The sequence below is a fragment of the Lithobates pipiens genome, unplaced genomic scaffold (genome assembly GCF_037356315.1).
Source record: "Lithobates pipiens isolate NorthernLeopardFrog02 unplaced genomic scaffold, aLitPip1_a1.2 Scaffold_18, whole genome shotgun sequence".
Lineage (NCBI taxonomy): Eukaryota > Metazoa > Chordata > Amphibia > Anura > Ranidae > Lithobates > Lithobates pipiens.
In genome coordinates this window covers 214,123,848-214,142,090 of record NW_027507758.1, presented here as the reverse complement: position 1 = coordinate 214,142,090, position 18,243 = coordinate 214,123,848, and the positions used below count along the sequence as shown (strand labels likewise).

General features: G+C 44.5%; 1 protein-coding gene across 1 annotated transcript in view; it reads left to right on the top strand.

Moving 5' to 3' along the window:
- QPCT (glutaminyl-peptide cyclotransferase) overlaps positions 1-12,811 on the top strand; it is a 496,499-nt gene extending 483,688 nt beyond the window's left edge. The window contains exon 7 of the mRNA XM_077486558.1: positions 12,507-12,811. Within this exon, the coding sequence (XP_077342684.1) occupies positions 12,507-12,652 (146 nt within the window). The 3' untranslated portion in view covers positions 12,653-12,811. The remainder of the gene's footprint in view (positions 1-12,506) is intronic.
- The last annotated feature ends 5,432 nt before the right edge of the window (positions 12,812-18,243 follow it).

Here is an 18,243-nt window from a genome sequence, read left to right as displayed (position 1 = left end):
GATACCCAATATGTATTACTTGCTGTCTACCTACGATCATTGTACATACGTGCATGGGGGCAGGGATGCACTGCTTGCAAACAAATGTAGTACTACAATTTGTTTACATTCTGGGCCCCCAGCAGCCAGAATCTGACAGTTGTAAATCCAGGAGTGCTCAGAGAACTTCCAGGTTGCTTTTGCTCTGTCATCCTAAAATCTGGCATTCTTAGCATTTATTTGCTCTAATCGAGCCTTGCCACAGCTCAGGGTACTGTAATGCTTGGGGGTTGAAGCTAAGGAGGTTACATAACTGCATGTAACTTAGTTGCTCTTTTTTACCGGATCTATCCTAGCAAGGTTGGCTACCATAGCTTCAAATTAGTATTTAACCTCTTCATGACGAAGGAAAAACAAATTTTAATGCTTGAACGCAATTTTGCAACTTTGACATGTGTTAGTAAAACTACATATCGCCACAACTATTTAGTGCATCCAGATGGACTGTACCTTGGTTTTTTTTCAGGACAAATTGGACTTTCTTTGGCAGAAAATGGTAATAGATATTATCAAATAAAAACTGATCCAAAATAATAAAAAGAAATATATATATATTTTTAATTTAGTTGTATATTTCTTGCTATTACCATAACCTACCACCAAAGAAAAATCCAAAATACATTTTTCTGCCCCTGGAGATTGCATTAATACCACATAGGTATGTGTTATTTGTAGTTTGCACCTGTAGTAGAACCCAGAAACAATAGAGTGTATTTGTTTTTTTTCTATTCTATATAAAACACTCTGAGGCTGATGCCAATTAAAAAAAAAGTTTTTTTTTAATCCAACCTAAAATTCCCTGACCCTTGACCTTGACCCTAACCCTGCCACTGACCTAGATCAAACTCTGATCTACCAATTTTTTCTTTTTTATTGTTTTTATTTACATGTTTTCCTTTACCAGGATAAAAAGATACAATATACATTCTCACCATTCAAGAGGAGGAAACAACACAGGGATTGCTGCACAGGAACTGATCACTGTGGTAGCCAGTCAGAGGCTATCACTGCGATTAGGTGATCCCTACACTGTGTGCATCAATAAAAACAGAGTCTTATAGCCTAGGGTGGCAAGGCACTCTAATCCTCCAATCAGGGGACAGATGCAGCATCAAATTGATGCTACATCCACCTAGATGAGTGTAAATGCCTATAGTTCTCTTTTAAGGCAGACCATTTCCCCTTTTAATAAATCACCAACATTGACAAAACAATTATACATATTGTTTTTCTTGCTTGTCTCTGTAGTTGTATGTGGCCAAAACACATTTCCTTGTCCACTCTATGCTCAAAATCCTGCACAGCATTTTAAACACATACATCACTGGCAAACTTCTTCTTCTCTGATTTGCACCAGTTGTAGCATAATAGTAGCCCTGTGAGTGAAAATGATCACCATCAAAGATTTAAAAATTGATTTGAAGTGCAGGTGTCAGAACCTGTTATAACCTAAAATACCAGTACTGCCTGAATATAATGGAGCTGCCAAACAATGACTGAATTTTTTATTTTTTTTTAATTGTATTTTTATTAAGTTTTCAAAACAAATACAGAGTAATTATACATCTCAATATGTACTGTGTACAGAAATATGTAGAATATAACAAGACCATATAAGAAAAGGAAGTTATTGTCCAATGATGCAGTGCAAACGTGGACTGCATAATTTATCAACAAAACAAGTTACGTTCAGTTAACAAAAAAGGGGGAAAAGAGCATCATGTGAGAAGCTAGCGCATGGTAAAATTTAATAAAGGGCACCTGGATAAAAGACGGTGATCTCCATAGGAACAAAGAACACCCCATAGCAAATAGATAAGGTGGGTAGGACAAAATAAAAAAAGGGAGTAGAACATGGTGGGGGCCCATTAGAAGCTATTGGGGAGTGGGTGATCCGTATTCCGACTGATCCCAGGGCTCCCAGATTTTATCGAACTGAGGGACGGAGTCATGCACCGTGACCATTAAATATTCCATTCTCAGTATTTCTGCTATCAGCTGAAGGAATATGGGCCAAGGAGGCGGAGCACTAGACAACCAACATAGCGGGATAAGTCTCTTGGTGGCTAGTAGAATATAAGAGGTCAGCCGGTTGTCTCTTTTAGTTAAGCCTGAAACGGGAAGACCCAGTAGGAAATTGAAGGGATCCAGCAGCATGGGCGCCCCCACCACCTCCTGGACCAGTGTTACCACCTCACTCCAAAAGGGCCGTATCAGGGAGCATTGCCAAAATATATGAAATAACGAACCAGTTTCAGTCCCGCATCGCCAAAAGTGCGGCGAGACTGAAGGATCATATTTGTGAATGACCTCAGAAGTTTTATACCAAAACATGAGGATTTTTATAGATGTTTCCCTATGAGTAACACACTTAGAGGACTTAAAGATGGAAGTCCAAATTCTGTCCCACATCTGAACCGTGATCGGTTTACCTAACAAATGGACCCATTTGTTCATGTACTATCTGGTATAGCTGGGTTATATAGCACATTCGCAAGAGGGGGGGCATGCTGAGGCGAGAGAGTATCTCTTTCGACATTTCTGCCAAATGTCCAAAGTAAAGGACATCAGGGACGTGCACTGGCGCCTAAAAATTGGATCCAGGGAAGGAGGGGCACCCCAGAGTAAGGAGCATGGATGTGTCGGGTATAGAACCCCCTTCTCAATGGCTGCCCACTGACTAGTTGCATGTAAAGAGGACCGTGTAGTAACCGCTCTAAGATGTGTAGCATGATAATATTTGACAACATCCGGGGCGCCCCTGGATCTAGGCGCAAATACCACGGAGCTCGCTAGACAGTGGGATCTATTAGACCAGATAAATTTTAGAAAACCTCTCTGAAGCACTTTGAGTTGGGAGGATCGGATGGGAACGGGCAGTGTCTCAAAGTGGTAAAGTAATCTGGGTAAGATTTTTAAGACATTAATCCTTCCTAACAGGGACAGGGGATACTTAGTCAATGATAGCAGTGATCTATTTATATCCTGAACCAGTGGGGGGAAGTTAGCTGAGTATAATTGGGAGTAGAAAGGAGTGGAGGGAAACCCCCAGATATTTAAGGGAGACGCTACACCATTTATAAGGATATGTGTCCCTGAGCTGGGAGAGTAATGCTGCTGGAATGTGCACTGGCAGTGCCTCAGTTTTAGAGGTATTAACCTTATAGCCGGAAATATCACCAAAAGGCAGGGTAGAAGTCAAAACTTTACATAGCTAGAGCAACAGGATCTTTTCTCTATATTCTGTAGGGAAACCGAAATGAAGACAGCATTAAGGAATGAGTCTCAAAGGAGCCATTCTGTAGTTCAAGGGGGTTGTTTAGAGGAACGTAGGTGTTGAGGTGTGGAAATAGGCTTCTTAGGTTAGCCCCTCACGGGGGTCCAGATGCGGCTAGGAATCGGGCGATTCTGGACAGCAGATGGGTGCAGGTCATCATCTGGCAACAGAGGCAGTACAAGGTTTTTCAGAAAGGCCTCACACTCATGCAGATCTCGTAGGGCATATTGGGCTCCATTTGTGGATACAACAAGGTGAAAGGGAAACCCCCAGTAGCCAGGGTGATCGGAGAAAGGTCATTGAAAATTTGTAATTTTGCCCCTTTGTATAAAATTTGGGATTTGTTGCGTGTGGCCAGGTTTAGTGCCTCTTTACTTTCAAAGAAGTCAAACCTCACTATAACATCCCTGGGCCTAGCTCCATCCGGGGATTTAGGAGCCAGCAATCAATGCGCCCTGTCCTGGTGCCAATCTATATCCACCACTGCGTCAGCAAGTGTCTTAAAAAGGCCCAGGAGGTAAGTGTGTAGGTCGGAATCACCCACCGACTCAGGAAGGCCCCTAAAGCGCAGGTTCTGACGTCTTTCTCCATTTTCCAAGTCCTCCTGCTGTAGTTGTAATTGTAAAACAGAAAGGCTTAAATTATGATTTTCCTCCTCAACGGCCTGAACATAGCTGACCATCTCATCAAATTTGTTTTCAAGCGTATCTGTGTGTTCCCCGAGATGGTTTATTTCCCTTCACAGTTCCACAGCTTGTTTGCTCACCTCAGCTGATACATTACTTGTAATTTGTTGCAGTAAAAGCTGTAGTTTAGCATCTAGGATGTCTGGGGTGAGGATCCCCTGTGGGGAGGATGGGTCCAGAACAGGGCCCTGGGAGGCGGAATCTTAAAGATCAGCAGGGTTCTCCACTCCCAGGGAGGGATCCATATTGGCAAAGGGATCTGTGGGGTAGTTTGAGGGAGGCAATTTGGACCTAGTAACAAAGCGGTCCATATTAGGCCCTTTATACTGTCCAGACAAAGACTTGTAATATTCCTGTTGTTGGCCAATTTTGCCCATGGGATGTGCTGATGTGGTAAAGTAAGGGTATGCTTAAACTGTGCTATAACTCGCTAAAGTAGTGTTGCGGGGGTCTCGTGAGCAGATTGGACCAGGAGCTCACATAAGTGTCATATTAAACAATGGGTGTTGCTTTCATTATGCTGTGGCCATCTCCCATTCCCCCATCAGTGGTAAAGCTAGTCAGAGAGGGTGTACTGGGGGTAGCAAGATGGCCGCCTGGGGCCGGGGGTAGGTCGAAGCAGCGGCCTGTCCCAAGTATGGTGCCCGGACAGTCAGAGATCTCCCGATATGCGATTAGGGCCCTCCCTGTCAGACCAGGGCGTCACACACCACAAGAGGCACAGGTATGGGGTACCCCCCGGAGGTCTCAGTCCTGTTGGGAGCCAGAGATCAGCCCCGCCCTCACTGTGTCATGTGGATGGGTCTGCACAGTAGGCCGCAGGATGGCGCCGTCCTCCACAGGCTACAAACCTTCCAGTGAATGTCCGGTCTCTCCCCCACCACCCAGCCGGCCTCAACGGCTCCAGGGGGTGCTGTGTATAGAGCGTTGGGGTGGCGGGGAAGGTCCGCTCACGGACGGAGGGAAGAAGTGCCGCGATCCCCCGCTGGGAAGAAGGCTCCAAGATGGCACTGGGCGACCCGCTGGTTTGAGCTGGATGCGGACCCCGGGGACCATCTCCGGACGGTCGGGTATGGTCGATAGCCTGATGAGGGTGTAGCGGGGTGGCTCAGGCACCAGCACCGGCAAGGTGGAGGCTCAATGAGCGGTGAGAGCTGACAATGGCACCTGATTGTACGGTCTCCGTCACAATGACTGAATTTGATGCTGTAGACTCTCCTCTTGGCATGTAGTGCAACGTGGAGTTATCTGCAGGGTGCTTTTCAGGTCCAGGGCCATGGTCTGCCAGGGGCAGAGCCCTTTCCTTGGAGATCCCTGTGGCGGTAAGCCCATTGTGAAGGGGGATCCAGAATGGGGTTAATCACATGTTAAGGCTGTTTATTAGATTGTGGTAAGTACAGTGAGTAAGGCTTTTAGCATAGTCAGTACTGGGTTCCTTTCATTTTTTAGAACCCCTGTGGTTTCTACTGCACCTGCGCACATCCCCAAGTGGTGGTGAGTCCTCCTGTATAAACTGGAAACCCCTGTGCCTAGGCAACCCTAGCATTTACTGTGCTTGCACAACCTCATTTTCAGGGAGGTTATTGAGGCTTCTCACCCTGCCTCTACCTCTTTGCAGGTGGGACATTAGACAAGCAACATCTCCTGTTTCTCTCTGCTGAAGGCACATCACAACGATTATTACTGCAATACCTGTATTACAGCCCACCAGTGCTTGGCACTGAGACATTCTTACTACCTATCTCCTTCTACATAGGGTGTGAGCAGGGGCGTTGCTAGGATTGCTAGGATTGTGAAACACCTTGGGCACTGCAACTGGAAGCAAGATCTGGCATGCTTAGTGTACCGTGTTGAAATCAGGATGTGGCCATACCTGCTCGAACAGTGCAAAGGGTTTTCAGGGCCTACCATTCACCTCTGCACCCTCTCATTTACCTTTCTCCTCTGAATTCCTTCGTTCACTGGTTGCCATCAAAATTGTCCTTTCTAAAGCAACTCACTCCAAAGCCATCATCTACAGCTCACCTCTGCACCTTTCTTCACTGCTGCTAACCTCTGTACTTGCAGTGTACAATGCAGTCCCCCTCACGCTCACATACAATGAACACCCCTGCACCTAATTTTTAAACTCTCATATCCTGCTGCCCCCATCTTCACACTCATATACAATTAAGTCCCCCTGCCCCCTCACAGGTACATACAATTTAGCCCCCCTCCTCATACAGATATACAATGCAGCCTCCTTTCTCACACATGCATACGATACAGCCACCCTGTCCTTCACACATACAATACAGTTCTTCCCCCTCACAAAAACATACAATACAGCCTCTTCTCACACATACATACAATGCAGACCCCATCCACCTCACACATACAAATAAGGCAGCCCCTCTTAAATCATGTAGCCTCCCTCCCACACACATACAAGCATTGCAATTCCTAAGGATCCCAGCAACTGCAGGAGGACATGGTCACATGCTGTGCAGCAACAGAAAGTGTCCTTGTTCCTCCTGTTTCCTGGCAGCGGGGCTAGCATAGGGGAAGTCATTATGCTTATATTAAAAAAAAAAGTGTGCAGTCAGTCAGGAGCCGGCAAACCCAGTATGAGATATTGACCGTGTTCCCTGGGTACACAGCGCTAGCAATGCTCATGAGTACCCCTCTGGAGACAATATAGCAAGCATGGCATTTTAATTATACACATAGGGATAAGGGGGCATATGGATCTGCTAGCTCAGGCTCAGCTTTCAGCTCTATTGGGGGTGGTAGCTCAGTCACTCGGCCCCCATTACCCTTTTGTCTGAAGGGTTGCCCCCACTCTGGTTCCCAGTTTTTCTCTGACCATTTGGCTGGCTCATTAGCCACACAGCTTCTTCTTTTCTATTTAGAGAAGTATTTTCTGCCACAATATCAAAGTGGGCAAGATTTTTGGCCTTCCTGAGGCCATAGATAAAAGGGGTCACAGTCCCTTCAACCATGCCCCCTAAATTAGTATTTGATTTTACCCTTGAATGCCCAAGGAGGAAATGACAGTAGACACTCTCTCCTTTGCCTTCTGAGGCATTGGATCAGGATGAAACACCAGTTACAAAGACTTCTTCCCATCCAAATGATACCATACTGTAGCTACCTGTATTGAAGATGTACACTCCTTCTTAGCATTCATGCAGCCTGAATCATTCTAAGGTATATTCAGTCTATAAACCATCCTAGAACTTCTCCATCCACTCTTTGGCAGAGCCTGTCCATCATGGGAACTCTGCTCTAGAGTATTCTATTTAAGAAAGTTTCCCTTGTAAGTTGTCACTTCCTACCTGGACCAGAAGCTAGATGCAACACTGACCAGGATCGTCCTACCTCTGGGCAAACGTCTGTCCTTTCATTCTCATGTTGGTGTCGGGCCAGGAGTTAGATAGCAGGTAAAATTGTTCATATGTGCTGATTTGCAGAAAGGTCAGTAAAGCAGAGCACATACCATTTTTCTAAGTCTTAAAAGATACAGCCTAAATTCTTGTACTGACATCTGGGTCCAGAGGAAACTCAATTCATGTTTACATGTGAATCTTTGGTTTTATAGTTACTTCCTTGGATCCTGTGCCATTTTTACCCCAGACCATTCCAACTCAGAATCATAGACAAATAAACTCGGTCCTTGGACATTCCCATGCTTCTGACCTTCAAGGCCAGTCTCTCTCTAGCATGGTGAATTTCCAACCTAGCATTGGCGTTAGGGAAACCCATTCCTAAGTAGTCATAGAAAGGGGTTATCACAACAGATGTCCAGTCCTGTTTATTCTCTCTGTACAGGGAACTTCAGAGGAAGCCCACCTTTAATATCCCTGAACTAAGATCATTTGGTTGTCTTTTCAATGCTGGACTCCTCTGTTACAGACACTCAGACAGATCCAGTCAGACAGTGCCATGCCAGTGGCTTACATCAGTAGTCAAGGATGCATCAGAGGTTGCTCCACTCATAGGGAAGCAGACTTTATGCTCTCTTGGGAAGAATTTCATGTTCTGGCCCTATCTGCGGTTCTCATGCCAGGTGTGGAAGATTACAATCTTACCAGTATCTGGATCCAGGATCCGAGCTTTCCAATGTTGAGTTTAAGGCCTTTGTCACAGATGGGGGATGTCCAATGTCAATCTGCTGACATCCAAAACACACCTGGACAGGTTTGTTGCAGGATCCAGGTACCCCCTTGACCAGGGTTCTTCAAACTATGGTCCTCCAGTTGTTCATTTGAGAGATGGCCTTTCTCCTCATCCATCCTAATTAACACCGGTGATTCAGAATCCTGATTTTATGCCTGGGCTAGACAATAAACAGTTCTGGGGGTTGGTAGGACTAGGCATAACAAGGTGTATGCATTTCGCTACCCAGCAGGGCTGGATGTCTATTCAAGATCTATCTGCTCTTTAACAGCCCCCTCTAGGCCCTTGGTCAACCTTCCAATTGTCACATTACTTAAGGTCTATACCGGATGTGGATATATGTGCTGGCCATTGACATTCTTTGAGCACCTATGTGAGGAAGGGAAACATGTACCACACTTGCTGTCACTTTTGTATTAACAGATCAAGGGGTAGAAGTTATTAGTCAGGTGGTACAGGGTTCCCACGTTACTTAATAAACTTTATCCGCAAACCTCCAAGCTATGCTGGCATTGTAATAAAGAGGGAGGAAGTGAGGAACATAATTACACAACAGACATTAGTTGACCTTGGTTCGGACCCTTTGGGATATCTCTTTACCTAAATGGGTTGCCTCTTCGTCAATATAAAAAAATCGCTGATAGCGCACAGGCTGAATGCTGCCGGGCATGTATCCCTGACTTATGGAAGTCTACTATCACACCATCTTTGAAACATTGGTTTTCTAGAATAGTTGAAATTAGGACAATGGAAGAGAGGAGGAATTTCAGGATACTTGGAGGCCACTGGACAACCTTTACTTGTACACCCAAATATGTTGATTGCTTTCCTGTTTAGTTTAGGAATTATGATCTACAAGGGTAGGCCTGGTTCGATGGGGGGATCCTGAGGGGGGGTATTGGAAGCCATGAAGTTCCTTAGATTTTCATACTATTATAATTTATTTATTTGGATAATTGGATTTATTTGATAAGGGCTGTCAGCTAGACTTGTTCTCTATTCTAATACAGGTTTATTCCTTTTCTTACTTTTCTTCTTATTTTTTACATGTTTTGTTACAAATGAAAAATTTTGGATAAAGAATCCCTTCTTCAGGGCATTTTCATAGGAGAGATCATGTATTTGTAGCACTCTATAACAAAATATAACAAACATTTAAAGACGATACACGGGGGTACAAAATAAGGTGATGTTAAAAATGTATAAACAGTTGACATACCAAACAAGACAACCTACACTTTGCCTGTCATAATTAATTCAGCAGCAAGAATTCTGTTGGCACCAGAGTCCCAGTGGTCCACCTTTGATGCTTTCCTGATTGAGGGATGCCAAGGCCTCAAATGCTCCTCACAAGGATCCCAGGGAAGAGAAACCCCAACAGCCAGCAGAGAAATAAATGCCAAGGTCTAAAGGCTCGTATTGCTGAAGAAAGCTGGCAATGGTCAGCGGGGACAAGAGGGTGATATCTAAAGAAAGATAGAAAATACCCCACTGGGGAGATGTAAATATACCTCAGTATATTTGCCAAAGATCCCCATCACCCAGTATCATAGACATACATATGTCCTATATGACCAAGGGCATATGTGAGAAAGTAGGAAATATATACCTTATTCTTGGTGAAGACCAAAATCACAGCAATCTGTCAGCTCAGAGCAGCAGCATCTGCATCATGCATATCCACAGCTCTATATGCTAGTACAGACACCACAAGAGTGACCGTGAGTGTCACTGATGACGAATCCGATGAGGAGTCCACTTCATCAGAATGAGAGGGATTGCCATGATAGAAGGAGGCATACAAGACAGGAAAAAAGACTGCTTAGCGAGGTTAAAATGGGATCCCTCAGACTGTAGGTGCACGGTGCCACCCCATGACTTATGGGGGGACGTCATGCAGGAGTGGCTCACCGACGCACAAAGAAGGCAGCCAAATGCGGGAGAGAGATTGCGATCCAGGGTGGGATACCCCGGACCACCATCCCACATGCCTGCAGACCGCATATAAAGCCCCCCGCTTAGTAGGAGATGGGGGCCCTTTTGCGCCGGGAGGGAGCATATCAAGGTCCCAGAAGAGACCACTACTGAGGTGCTTTAAGGTATATACTGTACATAATACTAATAGTACTAATACTAATGCAAAATACATAAAATGAGTATGGGCTGAATTGCAGCATATCACTGAATAAACATGGCCCACAGGAAGTCAAATCACAGGAAAAGCATACATATAAACAGATATCAGCAATATCAATATCTCGGCATTTGGAGGTATCATGACAGATTAGCATGTGTGAGATTAGGAGAATGGTGGGCCATTACATCAGAATAAGGATTTAACAGTAGAAATGCTGAACAGAAAGGGTGGCTATTTAGACATGTTTGTCCTATCCTGAAGACATCACATATACATTATAATTATCCTTAGGAACAGATCTCAGATCATTCTTTCTCACATCCCCTTAAATCCCTCTAAAAAGGGTTGGTAGCTAAGCTGGCTGTTAAGGCCTGGTGGGGAGGTCGCCCCAAGCTCCGCAACCCAGCGTGTCTTACGCTGGAGTAGGAGTTGTCCCAATCTCCCCCCTGGGATTGGGATGGGTCTGGTCCAGAATGAGAATCTGGATCCAGGGAAAAGTACTCTGGTGATGATCCCTTACATGTCTTCCAAAAGGGAGTTCGGGATTAGCAGTGGTCATACAGACAATATGTCTATATGACCTTTTTCAAAATTCTAATTTTGTTTTAGCCACATAGAAGCTTTTTCATTGACATCTTGGCAGATAAACCACATTGCACTATTGCGCATATGCACTTTAATGTCTGGTATTGTTAGCGTTAAACATGGTTATTTATGTTGTATTTTTAATATATTGAATATTTGTGATTGATTCATGAGGAACATTTATTAGGTTTTTCCATTGTTACAGCATTTACTTTATAGTGTATAGTTGGGTAATTATTCCTCTTTGAGATCAGCGCTTTATGCTTTCAGCTTATTGTGAAGTGTGTGTGCAAGGTAATTTATACCACTGAAAAGGTTCTTGCATCTGATTGTGACCAAAACTCTGCAAGATAACACAGTGATTTTATTTGGGAGGACTCTGTGAAGGTGAATTCTTCATCACTTATATTACGAATAAGATTATATAACCTGTTACTTCCATCCACTCACCCTGAAAATACAACAGTCAGAAAAAGTGAAGGGGGTGGGCCCATTTACAGCACGCAGCACAAGACACACACTGGAACCCAATCACTCTGGAATCATTGAACTGAAAACAAATGAAGAGGATAAGTCCATTGACAGCTGACAGTATACACAACACAAGGCACTTACAACACAGCACAGAGCATGTACAAACCTCACATAGCACAGAATGTATTCAACAAAGCAAAGAATGCATGCTGTACATAAACTTCAGAGAACACCTATCCTAGTTTGGAAGACAAATGATAAGATGTGCATGTATGCATAAGCATGCTACTATAGGGTGTTTGCTGATTTAGGACCATACAGTATAAAAGTTTGCATTAAGTAAGTATACATAGCCCCCAATTAACCATGATTTTGAGGGACTGTCCCTCTTGCCTCCTCATTTGTCCCTCATTTTGGACTTTCTTGACTAGGTGATAATGACGCATCCATGCTACTGGAAAATCCCCAATCACATATCCCACAAGGCTGCAGGAGTAGGGACACACAGCGGCCATGGACGGAGCTGGTGCACGTCGTCATGTGCCAGCTGCCTAAATCTGGCTAAGGCAGCTGGCTCATGATCACTGAGAAGGACCAAGATATCAGGATGGGACCTAGGCTGTGACACCTGAACAGTGGCTCACAGTAGGACAATGCCAAGCTTGTGAATATGTAAATTGAAGACAAGCGATCATGACAGTTAATGGGGCTTACAAAGAAAGTAAGCTGGGGGAAGTGAATTTCCTCTTTAATATCTTGTCTGTGTGCATCTACCTTTAACAAGGTGACATTCATTAGGAACATGCAGGGGGCTACATGAATATGGCATAGTGTTGTACACAAGTATATTGGGTTATGCCTGTGAGTTTTTTCAGAAATGGGGAGTAACATTGAAGCACTGCATCTGTGCCCTTACTTATTCGATCATCATTGATAAAGCATTTACAAGGATGGTAATTTTACTAAAGCTTATAGAGATGATGGTTTTCAGGATGGCCATTTTAAATAATCATTTGGTCATTCCCTGATGCTTCCATGCTTTCAAAACCCCTTTGGGGGCATAGCCTCTGGCTGTTTGATCTGCAAAGTTGCAGTTACCAACTTGCTTACTAATTATGAAAGATAAACTAACTTTCGTTTTTTGTTATAGGTGTTTCAGTCCTGCACCTTATACCGTCACCCTTTCCAGCTGTTTGGCACACATTTGAAGATAATGAAGAAAACCTAGATTCTTCAACTATTGACAACATCAATAAAATTCTTCAAGTGTTTGTTCTAGAATATCTTAATATATAATTGTATTGTTTAAATTATTTAGTTTATATATCCAGTTCAGAATACTTACTTTAATGTATTACAAATGTTTTATTGTAAAAATAAGAGCAAGACCAAGCAAACACAGTAGTAAACACAGCAACTGTGCTAAAATTAAAACGTTCCCTCAAGTTACCATAATTTGAGTTGTGTTATCCCCTGCAAATGATGCACACACAGCTGCATAGACAGCCTGTAAATGTTTCTCTTCCATTCACTGAAGGACACAGCCCAGCAAGGAATCTTGACCATAGCGGTTATGGCACCACCTCCCACACTAGCCACAAAAAACAAGAGGTGCATCCCTTGCTCTTGGCCAAATCCCCCATCAGCTACAGTTAGCTCAAGTTTTTTGCCTAGTATTTAGTAATAAGTATCTAAGCTCCCTGCTGGGACTTATAGTTCATCTTTTTGAAGGGTTAATTTTTTTTTTCTTTGAGACCTTCAGTCACCAGCCATGGAATGCTATGTAGGGTTGGCTGCAACAGGCTGCAGCAGGGTAGCCCATGACTTGTCTTATGGGGGACACTAATGACCAGCTGATCCTTGGTTGTTTCATCGCAGTGGAAGACAGTCTGTCCTAGGAGAGGTACCCATTCTTTGCCTGCAGAATCGTAATTTTGTGTCCCCCCCCCCCCCCCAAGCTGGGTGAGCAGTGGCCTTTCAGGTACCAATTTAAATTCGCACTGTTTGTGCTTCTTTGAGCCCACTGTACATTTTGGTTCCATAGTTGTGTCTAGGGGTCCTGCCTGCATACTGTGCACTTGCCAGGTGACACTGCTGCAACAGACATTTTGGTTTTAGGCTGGATGTGGGCTGAATTCATACACTCCTAGGTCACTTCTCTGTGAGTGGTGTTGGTTTTGCATGCACTGCTCACCTCATGGCTGCCTGTGCTGCACAGAAGTGCATACATAGCTGGAGCTACTGCAGTTGGATAAAGACAGCACTTCACTCCTGCTTCCTACCTATAAAGTCTGTTATGGTGAATTCTGCTGGGGGGGTTTGCCCTCTCATCTCCAACAGTGACATTTCTAGCTGTGAGGCATGGCGTACATTCCTAAGGAACCTTCCCTTATGGCAGTACCACCCCAAGGGTATGCAAAACCATTCCTGTGCCTTGCAAGGATTCATCTGCCCCTCAATCCCCATCTGGCTCTCCCCTAGAGGCAACTGAGTCATCTGACCAGTCTATTCATATGGACCAGCATTCTGCAGTCCTGAAAGGTTTTCTGTCTTGCGTTGACTTGCCACTTATATGTAGGATAGTTAAAAAAACATCCTTCGCCTCCTCCTTTTATATTCTGGCCCTCTTTACAGTTTATATTCTGGGAGTTGAAAACTGGAAAGTGGATTAGCTATGTCATCAAAGTTAGATCAAGGAGAGCGGTCCCTATATCTGAAGGTCTTTTGTCAGATCTGCTGGGGGGGGGGGGGCACTCCAGATGCATCTCACCTCAACTGGAAGGTGCCCAGGTTTGTGGTCAGGGCAAAGGATCTGTGGGCAGAGGGAATAGATGCCCTGATGATGCCATAGCGCAGCTATGCATTTCCTCCAATAATGCTGTTTCCACAACCGCTGCATTGAGTAGAGACTGAAGAAATTATGGTCTTTGGATTGGCTTCATCATTCTTGGTAAGCTGACATTGTAAGCCTGGTTGCATACTCTCCTTTGTGTCTTCTTTTGCAGCTGCTATCCCAGTGTCCAATCTTGCACCCTGCTTTAGGTGTTGGAATTGGTGGAATTTTTCAACATCCTCTGGCAATGCATTTGTTGGCTTGTACTTTCATCCATGATATCATGCATAAGGCTTACCTATAGGTAGTGTAAATATCTCCTAAATGTGCACCATTTGGGACATATGTACTGTACATGCAGCCAGTGACATCACTGGCACATGCACTCTAAAGGAACTGCCACTGTGCTGTTTCTTTAGGCCAGTCACAGAGCCGGAGTCCGCTAACCCAGAAGCAAGATGGGTGAAGATGAAAGCACCTGCAGCGCTGACATCTCAGTGCTGGAAGAGTTTAGTTTGAAAGTAAGTTTAACATAATGTGCTAGTATGAAGGTACAAAAAAAAAATGTCCAGCGGTTTACAACCGCTTTAAACCCAGTGCTCTCCATTATGCTGAAGCATTCATTTGAAAATGTTTGGGAAATCCCTCCAATGACTCTTTTCTCAAAAGATACCTTTCTAGTCACCATCACCTATCTGCATAGATTTTTCAGAGCCAACGGCATTGTCTAGTAAGTCCCCCCTCCCTGGTCTTCCTTCCTTTTTAATTAAGGCGATGTCTGTTTTCACCCTAAAGTGGATATTGTCCTTCTCTTTGCCCATGACCAATGCAACCCAAGGACATTATGCTTCACAGTCTGAATGTTGTTTGGGCTGTGCAGGTGTACCTGTCAGCTACCGCTTTTATTTTTTCACAAAATGGACTCTCTATTTTTGATTACTGAGGGCCCATTCAAGAGTTGACAGCCTCTTCGGCAACATTCTTGAGATGGATTAGGCAGGCCATTGTTCAAGCCTACACAATTAGGTCAGGTTCCTCCATTGTCTGTTACAGCCAATTCTTGGCATCTGTGTCTCAGGTCTGTAAGGCAGCTACATGGTTGCCTGTTCATACCATTACAAAGTTGATGTTGCTGCATCTGCCGATGCTTGTTTTGGCCTCAAGGATTGACAGGCAGCAATTTCGTTTTTTCCTTTTTCTTTTGGGTTCTTTGGGGATCTTTGTTTTTTGTTTCTTGTTTCCCCATCCCTTGATGGTTAATGCTTTGGGACTTTGTTCAGGATTGCTTCTCTAAAATCCCTTTCATTGCATTCATTGAAGCACCCACCCCTTTGGTTTTGTTACACTGCATTCAGGCAGGTTCAGCAGGAATCGTCCGAGATTCGAACAGTGAACGGGCAGGCTGAATGTACCTAGTTGATCAATCTATTAACTTGGGAACAACCAGCATGCTGGGTTTTACCTGCGATTATTGCTAGCGGCTATAGCTGCTAGCAATAATCACTGTCTTCTCCAAACGGGGATGACTTTCCCTGCCCTCCCCTGTCTCCCCTTAAATAGACAGAGAGAAGAAAATTAACAATTTTATGCAGTTTTTAAATCTATGTAATTTCTAAACATTATTTGTAGATTTAGCATTAGATAGTATCACCTTTATAATAACTTGATCATAAATTCTGGTAACTGATTATAAAAGGTATTTTGAACCATCTTTAACTTCAGCTAAACCAATTAGATTCTATTCGTTTTCTATTTTCTAATGGTTTCAGTTATACTACAAGATTTCTCTGTATATTAAGGCAAGGTTTTAACATGGATTTCAAAATGTCCAAACTATGGTTGTGTTTTGTAAACCATATTTGAACCCAAGCTAAGGCACCCAAAATTCTCAGGTATAGCTATTTCTTGATCATACATCACGGGACACAGGAGCTTCATTACATAGTGGGTTATATAGGCACCTCTGGTGATTGGACACTGGTTAACCCCAATTAAGGAGAATTCCTCCCCTATATAACCCCTCCCATATGGGAGGCACCTCAGTTTTTTCACCAGTGTCTTTGGTGGTTGGTCACGTAAAACATGTGCTATGAAGAAAGCTTGATGCAGGTCCCTGTGGGGGCCTAAGGGCTACAACAAACCGGATCCTTATCTCGGGCCGATATTTGACTCCCAAGATAATATGGTACCCAGGCCTCGTCAGCCGAAGAAACGAGGTTTGTCCTGTAAGTCCTCTCCTATTGGAAGACTGGGCTCTGGGAAAACCAGACTTGGTGTACTGTTTACACAGAGCGCACAAAAGTTTCTGGCAGAGTCTTTACATGGTCCAGGTAGGAGGCTCCAGATAAACCTGAAGGTTGGCTAACACTGCCTGCCGTGATAGGTGAAGGCTGGAATTTGTCAGTTTCAGCAATTCCTGTGGCGAGGACAGGTAAGGGAAGTTAATCCTATATATAATTATATGATGGATTTCTTCATTTTGAGTAGTTGTATGTCTTACCTGGTTTCCACCACTAGAGGGAGTAAGAGCAGCCTGATGCATACTTACATGCCTTTCAGTACACACGCTCAGTGAAGCCTGGTTCTCCAGCTGTCTCACGTCTCCACTGCAGTCCCTGCCACAATAGAGGTAATACAGGGGTCCCTCGTAGTCTGGGGGTCCCACGCAGCTCCAATGGAGTTTTCCCTTTCCCCCCCTGGATTGCATGGTCCTCGTGCACACGCGCACTGGGCGCGTTCCCGGCCTAATGGAGGAGGGGGGAGTGTGGTTGTGAGCCGTGCACGTCAGTGTGCACGGCGCTGTACTGCGCAGGTGCCAGGCGGCAGTTTTAAAAAGCCCAGAGCGTCAGGGTGCTGTAAGTGGAGACACAGGAGCTGTGGGCAGTAAGCATCCCAGGGGATTGGATCCAGGCAAACCTTAGACACCTACTCAGCATCAGGTTGTGCAGTTTAAGCATATATATTTAATGTGAGACTTTAAGCACAACAGTGATTGCACTTTGTACTAGTACCTCTGCTTTGTAGCTTAGGACTATGTCTCCTCGTAAGAGGGTCTCAGGGGGAGGTAACAAGAGCACTGGTAAATCACCACCTAGGTCCAGGGGTTCTAAAAGTGCCTGTAAATTACCATCCCCCCCGCAAGACTGGAGCCAGCCTCACAGGATGAGTCAGTGCCCCTGTCAGGTTTTGCAGCCTCTCCTAATGTGTCAGCCCCGGTATATGTCACTGAGGACTCCCTTAGGGCTACATTGGAGGGTTTTGAAGGGAGAATGATGAATTTTATTTCTGCTTCGCTGAAAGATAGCAGGAAAAGGGGTAGATCCCCTCCCTCTGCTGAGATTCCTCTCTCAGATGATTCTTCTGACAATGAGGAGAGATCCCTATCTTGGGACAGGGATCTTGAGCAGTCGGAGGAATCAGAGGAAGAGGAGAGAGTCCCCTCCTCCCAGGCGCTCAGAAAACAGGTGCGATATTATACTGAATTGGTGCGTACCACATTCAGAATGCCTGCTGCTGAAGTTGCTACGTCCTCTGTTTCTTCCCTGGGAGTCAGGAAAGCCCCACAGACTGCCTATTCCTTCCCAATTCATCCCTTAATGGATAAATTGTTGTATGAGGATTGGGGACATCCCGATAAACTGTTTGCTCCTCCTAAAAGGTTTTCTATGCATTATCTTCTGGAGGAAAGTTTCACCAAGAAATGGGGGGTCCCATCTGTTGATGCGGCTGTTTCTTGCGTGAATAAAAACCTGACCGGTCCGTTGGATAATGTGCAGGTATTTAAAGATCCAACTGATAAGAAGCTGGAAACCTTATCAAAAGCCTCCTTTTCCATGACTGGCGCTGTAGTGCAACCTACAGTCGCAGCCGTGGGGTTGTGTCAGTTCCTCAAGGAACAGGTTAAGCAGATGCTTGGGCTCCTTCCCAGTGAGGAAGTAGAGAATTATGCAGAAATACCTCATATTCTGTGTTTCATGATTGATGCGATTTTGGATTCTGTCCAACAAGCATCACGTTTGTCTCTCCTATTGGTACACATGCGAAGGGCCCTATG